At 36.6% G+C, this 12,318-nt stretch overlaps 1 protein-coding gene across 1 annotated transcript; it reads right to left on the bottom strand.

Annotated features, from left to right (window-relative positions):
- Positions 1-9,277: 9,277 nt before the first annotated feature.
- On the bottom strand, positions 9,278-11,516 carry LOC131309899 (inorganic pyrophosphatase 2-like). The gene is made up of 4 exons (XM_058336599.1): positions 11,201-11,516; positions 10,497-10,618; positions 10,136-10,337; positions 9,278-9,854 (listed from the first exon to the last, which is right to left on the bottom strand). The coding sequence occupies exons 1-4, from the start codon at positions 11,339-11,341 to the stop codon at positions 9,486-9,488; spliced, it is 834 nt and encodes a 277-aa protein (XP_058192582.1). The 5' UTR covers positions 11,342-11,516; the 3' UTR covers positions 9,278-9,485.
- Positions 11,517-12,318: the final 802 nt, after the last annotated feature.

The following is a 12,318-nucleotide window of genomic DNA, read 5'->3' as shown; positions in this document are numbered from 1 at the left end:
GGAAAAGGATGTAATGATGTGTTGCTCAGGCTGTGACCACTTTTCTGGGTCACATGCTGGCTGATGGCTCAGAGTCAGAAAGCTCCCTTTTGAGGGATCCGATTCCATGCAAAAGTGATGATAAATGGTGGAGTACGTACATTTTGCCACAACTCCATATAGAGTAGTATTTGGGCTCAAACTCTCTCATATGAACTGTTGCTCTTCTTTCTACTCCTCTGTTTCGTAAGTTTTCAAAACAAAAATATGTTATAAACTAAAAGCTACAAGGAGTAATTTAAAAATGACATCAATTTTTGGAGTGCCCAAATCAATTTATGAATAAATAATAATAATAAACCAATTGGAATGAAAATAAAATAAAAAAAACTTTTTAAGGGTAAATTTGAAAGTTTGACTTGTTTTAATGGTTGTTTTAGAAGGGAACACTTATTTTGGAACATCCCGAAATAAAAATAGAGACATTTAAATTGGGACAGAGGGAGTAATAGAAAAGCCTATACACATATTTGTGTGACTTATCCATGTAAAAAGTTAAACTAATCAGATAAAAAAAATAATCAATAGTGTGAACGTCCATTTCTCTTCAAAAAAAATATAATTCGTTCAATTGATATTCATATCCGATCGATCCAATTTTTTATTTAGGAAACTAACCATTACCTAACGAATAAATAGCTCTGAAGGTGAGATACGACCCTTCTGAGTTTTGAATTCTATCTTTGCCAACGAGAGATCGCATGAGAAAATCTTAACTCATGAATGTATGGGTCACGATTAAGTATATGTGAGAGGTTGTGTAAGTTGTTATGTTTGAATTGTTATGTGGGTAGCATCTTTGTTTAAGTATAAAAATGATACTTACACAACAATCCAAACACAACAACTTACACAACCTCTCACATATATGTGAGGCCCACACATAGTAGTATGTGTGGGCCCCACATATATGTGAGATGTTGTGTTTGGATTGATGTGCGAGTAGCATCTTTGTTTAAGTATAGAGAATAAATTCTTTATACCGCCGGTGTAAACATTTGTTTTCTCCAAATTAATTGCATCGCGACACGTGTCAAAACAGTGGTCCCAATTAATAAAACATAGCGACGTGATGCAATGCAGTTGATTTAGAGGAAATAAATGTTTACACCATTTTTTCGTGTATATATGTATATTCTACACGGAAAAAAAGTGCTCGGATCAAGCACCTTACACACCTCGGATGCCGTTAATTCCCGCGTGGGCCCCCTCGTTTTTTTTTATAGAATTTTTGGACGGCTCGGATCGACCGTCCGGTGGCCAGAGATGGCCCGGCGCGACCGTCCCTACGATTTCGGTACCGACCCCGTCGGTACCAATATCATTTCTGTTTTTTCAGTAACCTTGGGTGCCAAAGCGTGCGTATTGTCCCCTTTAATTGGCAGTCAGCAGGTTTGCGTGGTAAAAAAACCCATAAAATGCTTGGGTCGTTCCATAAATCATTCAACTCCCACAGTCCCACTATATCACCCATGATCCACAACTCCCACTAAGGGCATCTCCAATGCATACTTTATATCTTCAAATTTCTCTCAATTCCTCCATTTTTGAGGAATTAATCAATCCAATTCATCATCTATATTTGCCTCCATTTTGGAGGATTGGTTTTGATACTCCATATTTGGAGGATCAAAAATTTATGGAGGAATAGAGGCAAAAATAGAGTATATTGGATTTGTGAGACTGAGTTTGGTCCTCAACTTTAAATTTCTTTTTTTTTTCTTTTGTTTTCTGTTGAAAGAATGGAGGAATAGAGATATCTGAATTGGAGTTAATAGAAATAGTAAAATCCTTCGAAATCAATTTTTTCAATATAAAATTATATTTTGATTCTCCAAAATGGAGCATTGGAGATTGTTGGATTGGAGATGCCCTAAGTGGCCAATGATCCCACAATTGGCGCACATTTTGTGCCAAGTCTATATAATTTTTTTTGGTGAAATATATAGTCTGGAAATATTGTCACATGGTATTCCGGACCATTTCAAAACCACGTATTTTTGTGGGATTCACGACTAAATAAATGAATTTCACATAAATATATGGTCGTAGAATGATCCGAAGCGGTGCTCCTGAATAATTACTCAAAATTTTGTGAGAAATTGATATTCGCGCTCCACTTTTTACTGATGGCGCTTTATTTTGTTCATGAAGTTACTGAAGTTTAACTTCACGTTAAAATTGAAACGCGAAAATCAGTTTCCAATTTTGAGACGTACATAATACTAAGGCTCCATTCCAGAAACCTTTTTAAAAAATAAGCAGTTTATTTCACATTTTCAAACTTAAAAATAAAATAAATGAAAAATAATTTTTCAATTTTTTTTGCATTGTATAAAAGATCTTATCGAGATCTTCCAAAAAAAGTTCATATTGCATATTTTTAGATTTTAATAACTCTATAATATTTGAGCTTAAGATTGCCTTCTTAAAAAATAACGATTTTATTTTTTATTCCGGAAAAGAGCCTAATAACGAAAGTGGGGATGAGATTTGAGACGGGAAGTAGTTACTGTTGCGATAACATCGTGAGGGAATTCCAGAAGCAACCCAGGAATCCATACATCCTGATCAATATACGACAGCATCAATCACGCAAATCAGGGCCCTTCAAAAGAATGGGGCCCAGAACCGTTATCCATCTCCGTCAGAAAAGCTCACCACCCGCTTCGCTTGTCCCCCTCACCGGTCCACAGTTGTGCGACTCCTGGGACAAACGGTACACTCCGCTTTGTCACCTTAACCCACCGCCGTTAACTGCCCTCCGTTAACCGCATTTATTTCACCGCAGCGGGAAAAGCCTGAACGAGACGGCGACTAGACGGCAGTACCCCGGCGGCTTACGCTCTCTGGGACTGGCGCAACTTCCAACGGATCTTGTCTCGTCTTTTCCAGCTTGCGGAAAATTACTGTACTCCATCAATAAATTAGTACTACTTGTTTCGGGGGGAAAATGACGGTCTATAAGGCCCGTTCCATAACGTTAAAAAAGTTCTTATTTTTAAAAAAGGTAATTTTAAGCTTAAAAATTATGGACTTATTAAAATCTAAAAATATGCAATATGGATCTTGTTTAGAAGATCTCATCAATATCTTTTATACGATGCAAAAAAAATTTAAAAATTATTTTTCATTTACATTATTTTTTAGTCTAAAAATATGAAATAAGCTGTTTATTTTTTAAGAAGGTTTCTGGAACGGGGCCTAACATATTTTGATAATTAATACCCGTTAAGTACATGTTAAAAATATTTGTTAATACTAAAAATGTCATTAACGGATATTAATTATCAAGACATGTCCTTGCCCGTCATTTTCTCTTGTTTCATGGTACGTTAAAAGCTTGCCGCGTTGACATCGAGCTTAATTACTCATAAAGTGAACTTGATTAGTTTAAACTTCGTTTATGGGGTTCGGGTTTAAGGTCATGTCCAGTTTTTCTATGTCCAGTCCTACAGTATTGTTCATTTTGGGGTGTAATAACTCCTGACAATGTATTTAATAGTATGTAAATTTTCTTTATCTATCTCTTCATTTATTATTTTAAATTTTTTTTTTTAGATTCAAATCAAATAGGGTAACTTGCAAAAACACTATTCTGTCCCATAATGTTTGTCCGATCTGTAAAATGAGGACGTAAAAATAATACAATTTTTTGCAAGAAAAATATGAATTTTTTTCATCTACTAGATATTGATTAATTTTTTTTAATTTATGAAAAAAATTGAATTTTTCCTTGAAATAAATGTATTGGCGTTGTTAATTTGCTAGTTTTGGGTATTTTAATTTTGGTAGTAGATGGAGAAAAAAATAAGGTAATGATTGGAGAGAGGGGTAATCAGTAGAGTGAGATAGAGAAAAAAATGAATATAATAATTAGAAAAATAGGATAATGATTAGAAAACAAAACTAAAATAAAGTTAAAAAACCAAACGAACAAAGCCATTACTCCCTCCGTCCGGATTTAATAATCTTTTTTTGGAATTTGTGTCATTTTTCAAATGATTATACTCTTATAATTTATAATGTTTTATGTAATTTTGAAAATATTATATTACAGAACTAATTGAGATCTATCAAATAAAATCTATATTAGATATAAAATACATTACTAATTTAAAGATAGAATTTATTTTTTATCTAATTAGAATTGAACGATGGACTGTTAAATCCGGGCAGATGGAGTATTTTTTAGCCCTTATTTTGCGGATCGGACAAACATTTTAAAATGAAGATAGTATTTACACACACCCATACAAACAAGTGTGTGATCTCCACGCACGTACATTTGTGCATGTGGGTGTCGTTCTAACACTTCTTTTAGCCAAAATGTACGAGAACAGAAGAAACTGGACAGGACCTTAACCACTAGTAACCGGTTCAAATGATGTGACGTCTTATTTGTTTACTTATTTGATGTGTTCAAATTTAGTTATATTTTAAATCGATATTTCTAAAATCCGTCCTCTAGGCTGAGGATAAAACGCCAATAAATTCAAACAAATTTGGATTTTAATACGCGTCTTACAGCTATTAATATACTTTTACAAATATCAATACATCTCCTCCGAATATCAATACACCTCCCCGGTTAGCATTTTCCATTTTAAAAAACTTACTTAACAAATTATAAATCAAACACATCCTCAGTTAATAAAGCTTGCAACAATTATACTCCGTATAAAACATCTTATTTTTCTACAAGGATAAGACTGTAGAAATTAGGAATCTACCAAATTCAGATTGATTTTATTTTTCTGATCTCACTGGCTTGGCTAGGCTGGTATTTCTACAAAAATCTTTATTCGTTGAATACTTACAGCAAAATGTATACTTTCTTTTTCTTTACGTAGCATCGCTGTTTTTTTTGCATCTACAAATAAGTCTCCGATATATACATGCAGAATCCCAGCCACTGAATTGAGGATTATATCATGATTCATGATACTACCTACATGTTTTTATCATAAGCTTAATTTTACATTTTATTCCGCAAGTATAGCTCAATTTTTACTCGACTAACCGGGGCAGTTTGTCTAGTGATCGATAGTGGTCCTAAGGTGTCGTAAGGTCGGATGATGTCCCCCATTATATCATTTGTGATTCCATGTTATGCCATCTTGTGGTTGCTTATAAAAAAAGAAAAAAAAGCATAATGGGGGACACCCAAAAATAGTGAATTAAAAATGTTATGTCATTTTTGAGATTTATGTTATGCCATGTGGTTGCTAAGTCGTAAAATGACATAACATGAACCACATAATTTTGTGGCTTTGTTATACCGGTTGTTAGATTTTTTGGAGGGTTCAAACCTAAAATCAATTGGCTATAGGTAGAGTAGCCTCTAGAATATATTAACTAAGTTTGGGTAGCTTAAATGAGCCTCCCGTTACGTGCAGTCCGGATGCACGTGGAGGTGACAGATCAGGAGACTAGTGGCTGACTGATTGACTTGGACGGAGATGATAGAGACTTTCTCCTTCGACCGAGTCAATCAGTCAGCTCTTAGTCTCCTGGTCTATCACCTCCACGTGCATCCGGGCTGCACGTGGAGAGTGTTAGACATGTCCCATATCGCTCATTTAAGCTATCCAAGCTTGGTTAATATATTTTAAAGGCTACTCTATTATAGCCAATTAATTTTAGGTTTGGAACCTTCCAAAAAATTTAACACCGGTATCCCCGAAAAAGGGGAGATACCATAGCCTTATCCCGTAAGATTGCATGATCAAATCACTCATGAAGAGAAGTCTGATATTCCTCGTGGTTGGTCGGGTCGCGATTACTGTTAAATAGATTTTCGGACCCAAAAAAACACTTTGGCCCTAGTATCTGTTATTTGCGAAACTAGATGTAATTGCTGTTGTTTTCTATGCCATCATGGTTGGATTTTTCGTATGAGACGACAGTAATATGCTGAATTAGCATAGACATCTAAGGTTGCTTTTATTATTAGAAGCCTTATCTTTGCCAGCAATCTAATCTAATCCTAAATGTCTCTGTTTTTCGAGCGATGTGAACGGAAGAACATCTACACCCAACAGATGCTCTATTTTTTTAGGTAATTACAACTCCTTCGAATATGTGGACGGAAAAAAATTTAATGCAACAGTTACTTGTAAAGCTCTTTCACATAGTCTGAGTTTTATGTATGTGTAGGTCTCAATCTATATGAGAGAGACGTTACAAATAAAAATTGGACCGAAATTTTTATTGAGAACGAGGGTTTAGCACAATAATCGAAGACCTAAATGTTAACTAATGTCGGGACCCAGCTTCCGAGGCCTAATCACTAGTGTATTGATTGATGATAATGGGCCACCTGGGGTTTAGTAACTATCAACACATTCAATGCAAACGGGCCTTTTCTTCATGCTGAAGCTGTGGGTCATGGTTGGCATCAAATACCAAGACAATATTCAAACCACTGGTCCATCTCTGGTATTGTTCAAGATTGGAATCCCCAGAATTGTTACTGTATCTTTTAGATTTTTTTGCACTTCATACCATGGGAACATTGAACAGTTGTTTTGGTGGTTAAGGCTTGTGATTTTGGAGTGTTTTCCCTTGAGTTCTTAGGTTCAAAATCAGTGCTATCAACTTATTTGAATCAGTCTCTACATAGTTTTACTCTAGTATTAGTCCCTCATGATTAGACCAGACACGCGTAAGCTACACCTAACGATCATAAAAAAAAATAATATAAAAGAAAAATATGAAAATCATTTCCCAATGTAAACTTTGATCCAAATAAAACCTTACATAAGTGTTTGGTAAGGTGGTGTACTTTTTTTGGTATGCTAATTGTGCGTTGGGTACCTCTCACTAAAGGGTCGTTTTCCATCCCATCAAAGCCATACCTAAACATGTCCAATGCCATGTTTGATATGATCAGTATCTTATGGACCACTACCCACTTGATTACATGCTGTTTCACATCCGTAAGTTTCCCCTCAATTATTAGTTTCCGACAACTCAGGTGACAACTCAGGTATCATGAACAACTTACGTGTGCTTTGACTAATTTTAAAAGACCAATTTCATTGCTCACTTATGAGCGTTCCAATTAAAGTCAAAGCATAATTCCGAATCCGTATGGACTGACTCCAAAACATTTGATAAATCCTAAAAGATTTTGAATTTGAGACCATTAGAAAGAAACAAACTCATAAATCTCATGTCTTAACCACTAGGTCGACTAGTTTTCTCTCAATTATACATGAAAAAATGCAAAAGATTCCACACTGACCTACTAATAAATTGATAAATCTAGCCACATACCCAACCCAAAAGTCTAGAACCACGACCAAAACACAAACCAAAATACAGAAACACTCACGTATATGCAAGGAATCACACACACTAGCAGACTAGCTAGTACACAAACACTCATACAAATGTGTGAGATCAAACACATGCCAATGTGTTTTGGGTGTAGTTTTAGACTTGCTGCACACCCAAATTCATAATTACTTAGCCATGCAAAATCATCTGACGGCTATTTTTGTTTAGAAAAGAGACAAGACAATTGGGTGATGCCAACTTGTGGAGGAAAAAAAAACAGATTCTTTCATTGGGATAGGATGAACATTGTCTGGCGAGACAAATCCCCAGGATTTTCGCATCTCCAAGTATAATTTAGTATTCATCAAAGAATCAGAATATTTCTAGAGAATTACCCGAAGAAAAAACCCAAAAAATCTCCCTCGTTTCACCCAAAAAGTGAAAGAAAGCCCCCCCCCCCAGCTTGTTTTGACTGTTGTCAGTGTTCAGAAAACTAGGGCATCCATGCATATCTTGTCACCAAGCTCAAACAAAATAAACATGCACGGTCTTACATGTATTCTTAGTGCTAATTAACTGCACAGACAAAAGGAGTACATAATCCATGCAAAGATGGTTTTGGGACCCTCCCAAACTTTATCAGAACCGTTTATTTTGTTTATGGTCCTTGTGAGAGATTATTTCAAGCAGATACGATAAGGGCTTTTACGAAACTTCAAACTTTGTCCCGTAATTAAGCTTGAATTTTGGGGCAAAGTTGAATGTTTCGTAAAGACCCTTACCGGTATCTCGCCGAATTAATTTTTTACAGAAATTTTAGTAAAATATTCTGATCAAAATAAATGGTTCCGATCATATTTGTGAAACCCAAAACAAGTCCTAATACCATCTGCGCATGGAATGTACTCCTTTGTCTGTGGAGGTAATTGTACTAGTATATTTATGGGGTGCCTCAATAATGTAACTCTAGAGGTGGGCCCTTAGGATTTCTGTCCATTGTACATGTTCCCACCATGTGAAGCGAAAATGATAAATGCATGGAAATTATGGTCGCTGAGTAATCGAATAGAGAGGACGATGTCATGAATTCCTCTCAGCATTAGAAAAGACAAGGGATACGTAATTTAAATTTGCAAATGTAAGTTTTTTTTTTTTTGCTTTCTTCTACAAGATTGAAAATCCAATAAGCAACCTAAAGAATGGGTCATGCCAAGGGAGCACTAAATAACTTCTCAATGCCCATTACTTAAAAATATCGAATTTTGATGAATCGAATCCTTTTCTATGAATGGAGTATCGGGGGAGTTCAACTGTTGCGGGTTTTTTTTGTCTGACGATTTTTTCTCCCTCTCTCTTTATCTCTCCCAGATGGCATTTCTTTCTCTCTCTCAGATGGCATTTCGCCAAAAACCTTGCCATTCAGGAAAATGACATTTGCCAAGATTTGAGACGAAGTTTAGTTTGGGGGAGCGACGCCCAATTTGCCTTATCTTGTCCCATTATTTGGCATTGGCAAGGGAACTCTCAACATTTGTCACGGGCCGGCCCTTCCAAAGCTTGAAGTCCTTTAACATCAAGCCCAAGTTCATCATCTATAGTAGAACGGTTTTATGCAGGGGAAGCCCAGACGCCTGCTTTGGGGGCTGGCCCAGCTCCTCTAGAGTGGGTCCCCGAGCAGACTTCAACTTCCTTGTAAAATAATCAGGTAAAAAAATTGCTAACTAACTTGCTTGTCATTGCGTAACTCAAGTTAAACGGCCAGACAAATCCTTCAGTCGCCCTAAGGTTTCGGTACATTTTGGCCATTAGAATGCGAACATGTGAATTCATGGAGGACGAACAGTATAACTATATGATTTTCGTGAAGTATTACTATCCAATTTGATGTACTGCTTCGTAAATTATCTACTACTACCAATCCACCAAAAGAGTTGAGAAAATGCAATTCAACACATGCCCAATACAAGTGGATGCAAGTCCAGTATTTAAACCAGGGGAAACATTTCAAGTTTTAGCCAGAGATAAATAGAGGCAAGCCCCATGTAAGTACAACGCATTTCAACTTCATCTCATAAATGGGTCCTGGAAACCACACCATGCTCATTATAAGTACTTGCAAAGACGATTTTCGACATGTCCTTAACGCTACTGTTGTTGGACCACTAATGCGGGACGGAAACAACTTGAGGGAAGGCATCATGGGCGGCCACCGGAACCATCGTCTCGAACTTCCAATCGATCGGAAACAACTTCTTGGTTTCCTCTTCCATTGGAGTTGTGTTGATGAGATGGAGTAAGACACGCTCGAGATCTTCACCGTCGCTCCATTCGTGGATTTCCGCCTCGATTTGGATCCTGTTTTTGCAAATCAAGTCCCAGACCGGGTAGTTTTTTCTTGGCATCACGTAGTCTCCTTGTTTGAGTTTCAAGCTGGGGCAGAAATCACCACTTCCATCTCCTAGATAGATGAACTTCTTCTTGTTGTTTCCTTCCTCAGCTAGAGTGGATTTTATTTTTTCAATTATCAGACCCTGAAGAGAGGGACATAGTCAACAACGACGCAAAAAAATCCGATAAGGACAAAAGAAATTCAATTATAAAAAAATAAGTTAAAACCATGGAAAACTTGTGCAGTCACACTTATTTGGTTGTTGATGTGGGGCCTACAACTTTTGCTTGCATATATTAAGCCAACATTTACGATTAGAATAACTTCTATTATGATGATAATATATGTTTGATTAGCCAATCTAGAGTTCTCTGAAGAAGTTTACAAACTTAATTGACTAAATTCCAAGAGAAAATATGATACCTTGCACATGTTGGGAGGGCAGCGGTCACATCCATGGGGAGAGGAGTGGAAATCCTGGTAAGGGAATATCCTCAGCCTTCCTTCTTCATCAACATAGCTTGGATTTGTGTTGATTTCAGAAAAACAATCACTCACTCCCAAATGCTTCACAATCGTCTCGATAAAGAAGAGATTCGCATCGCTTACGATCCTCAAATCGCACCTGCAAATAATTGTTCACCACCACCGTTTAGTGACATTTTCCAGGGGAGAAAACAGGGGTAAAGGGTACAAAAAAAAAAAGAGAGGAGAAAAGGTGCGCGCATAAGCTCTCGCCCGGGACACCCTACGTTAGAAAAAGAAATTGTGTGAGAGAGAGTACCCTAAAGCATGAGCTGTTTTAATGGCAGGGACGATCCGGGGGTGGATAGGAGCTCTTTGCAGAACCTTCACAATGTCATCAATGGTTTTTCCTTGGGAATGGACCTCCTTCATCATCTTGTCCTACATATGGGAAAGAAAAATCTTAAGAGTTATAACGATCCAAGTAACGGAAAAAATTATTCGAAAGTACAAAAAACCCAAGAACTATATATATTTTTTTCCCGATGTTTATATCCGGTCAAGCAAATGCTCCCATATGATAGCTCATAATGTAAGAAATATTAAGAGCCCACTTAGTCACATTGTGATTGATGGATGGAAGTGCCCACTTCCATTATAGATATCGTGGTGGTTTCAAGAATCTCTTGACTTCCCCGCATTTATTATTATACTAGTTTAACTAGTTTAATTAATTAGTTTCTTCGATGGAAGAAACTAAAACGTCTTTATAAGAAGAAATAGGATCCTATGATCTCTGTCAAATCAAGGCAAAAAGTCATGCATAGGTAGGTTAGAACAACCCTAAATCTAGTGCGGTGTTTGATGTTCAAACTTGAACAACAATGACTAGAGAATAATTCGACTCTATTTCCGTTGTGTGTACCGGTATGTGTATTATTTATCTTATACATAATGCATGTGGCTCACATTGCATAATGTGAGAATAAGAAGACGCAATGATAAGGACAGAAATGAACTGACCATGAGGGAGTTCCATGGCATTGTTGGGAGGAGTTGATCGAACAGATCGGTGAAACCCAATTCATCGATTACCCAGTTATCACTATCCAAGTCGATAATCGTCTTGTCGAAGTCAAAAACCACAACAATATTTCCAGCCATCCTAGGATCAGATCTCACTAATTCTCTCGGGTACCAAACAGGGGTTTTCAGAAATTAAGTTTCTCTCGAAAAAGAAGAATTGTCTCACTGGGTTTTGCAAGAAAACACAATTCTCCTTGTGGGTTTTTGAAAGGGGCCTTGAGGGAAGGGAATATATATAGTGGAAGGGAGAGGGGGTGTGAATTTTTTAAAGATGCCTATGGAATATTATTAATGGCAACATGAACTTTTTACCGACTTATCTGAACCGTTGTTCAAGTAATCAACGGTTAGGATTGGGGAGGAATGATAGGAATGAGGGAATATTCGAGGAATAGGGGAATTGGGTTCTTATCACCATCCGATTGTGAAACGGACTTCCCAACTTTTCAATGGAGTTGGGATTTCTTTGGCAGCACTCAAATTTTCCTAATAAAAGTAATGGCCAATGAGTTGATAATTAAGGTTGGTTTTTATTTTTATTAAAATTATTACAAAGAGAAAAACAAGTTTGTAAACAAAATAGAAATAAGCCAAGTAATGTTTGTTACACACAAAAAATACCTTAAAACCTAATGAAAACAAAAATGAGAAAATATGTGTACGTACGAACTATATGTTGAGACATTTTGTCTCATGCTTGATTATGCACACTTTGCACACATCGCGAGGTTCTGGTTCATTAAATGGAAAAATCAACGATGTGATCACGGCCTGTTGGTTTTGGAGCACCTGTTCATCGACAGTCTGAATTTAATAAAACGAATGGGTAATAAAAATAACTAATTGTTCAAGGGGTGTGATGTTTAAATGAAAGAGTGTGAGTACACTTTCAAGTATGTGTGTTCTTTTGAAGAGGTGTAATCTTTCCAAAGGGCAGCTTATGACTCTTAATAAAACTCCTCCACCCCAACGTTTTTTCACTACTCCACAAATCAACTCTCTCACGCATATAGTAACAAACTTACAGTGTAGATAATAAAAAGGTTTCTTCGGAG

Source organism: Rhododendron vialii, chromosome 12a (assembly GCF_030253575.1).
Source record: "Rhododendron vialii isolate Sample 1 chromosome 12a, ASM3025357v1".
Taxonomy (NCBI): Eukaryota; Viridiplantae; Streptophyta; class Magnoliopsida; order Ericales; family Ericaceae; genus Rhododendron; species Rhododendron vialii.
The sequence above is the reverse complement of the archived record's forward strand: the minus strand, read 5'-3'. Positions and strand labels throughout refer to the sequence as shown.

Coding starts and splice junctions, on each gene's coding strand:
- LOC131309899 (XM_058336599.1), bottom strand. CDS start 11,341: ATGGCTGGAAATATTGTTGTGGTTTTTGACTTCGACAAGACGATTATC. Junction 10,619..11,200: donor TGCCATGGAACTCCCTCATG/GTCAGTTCATTT, acceptor TCCCATATGTAG/GACAAGATGATGAAGGAGGT. Junction 10,338..10,496: donor AAAACAGCTCATGCTTTAGG/GTACTCTCTCTC, acceptor AATTATTTGCAG/GTGCGATTTGAGGATCGTAA.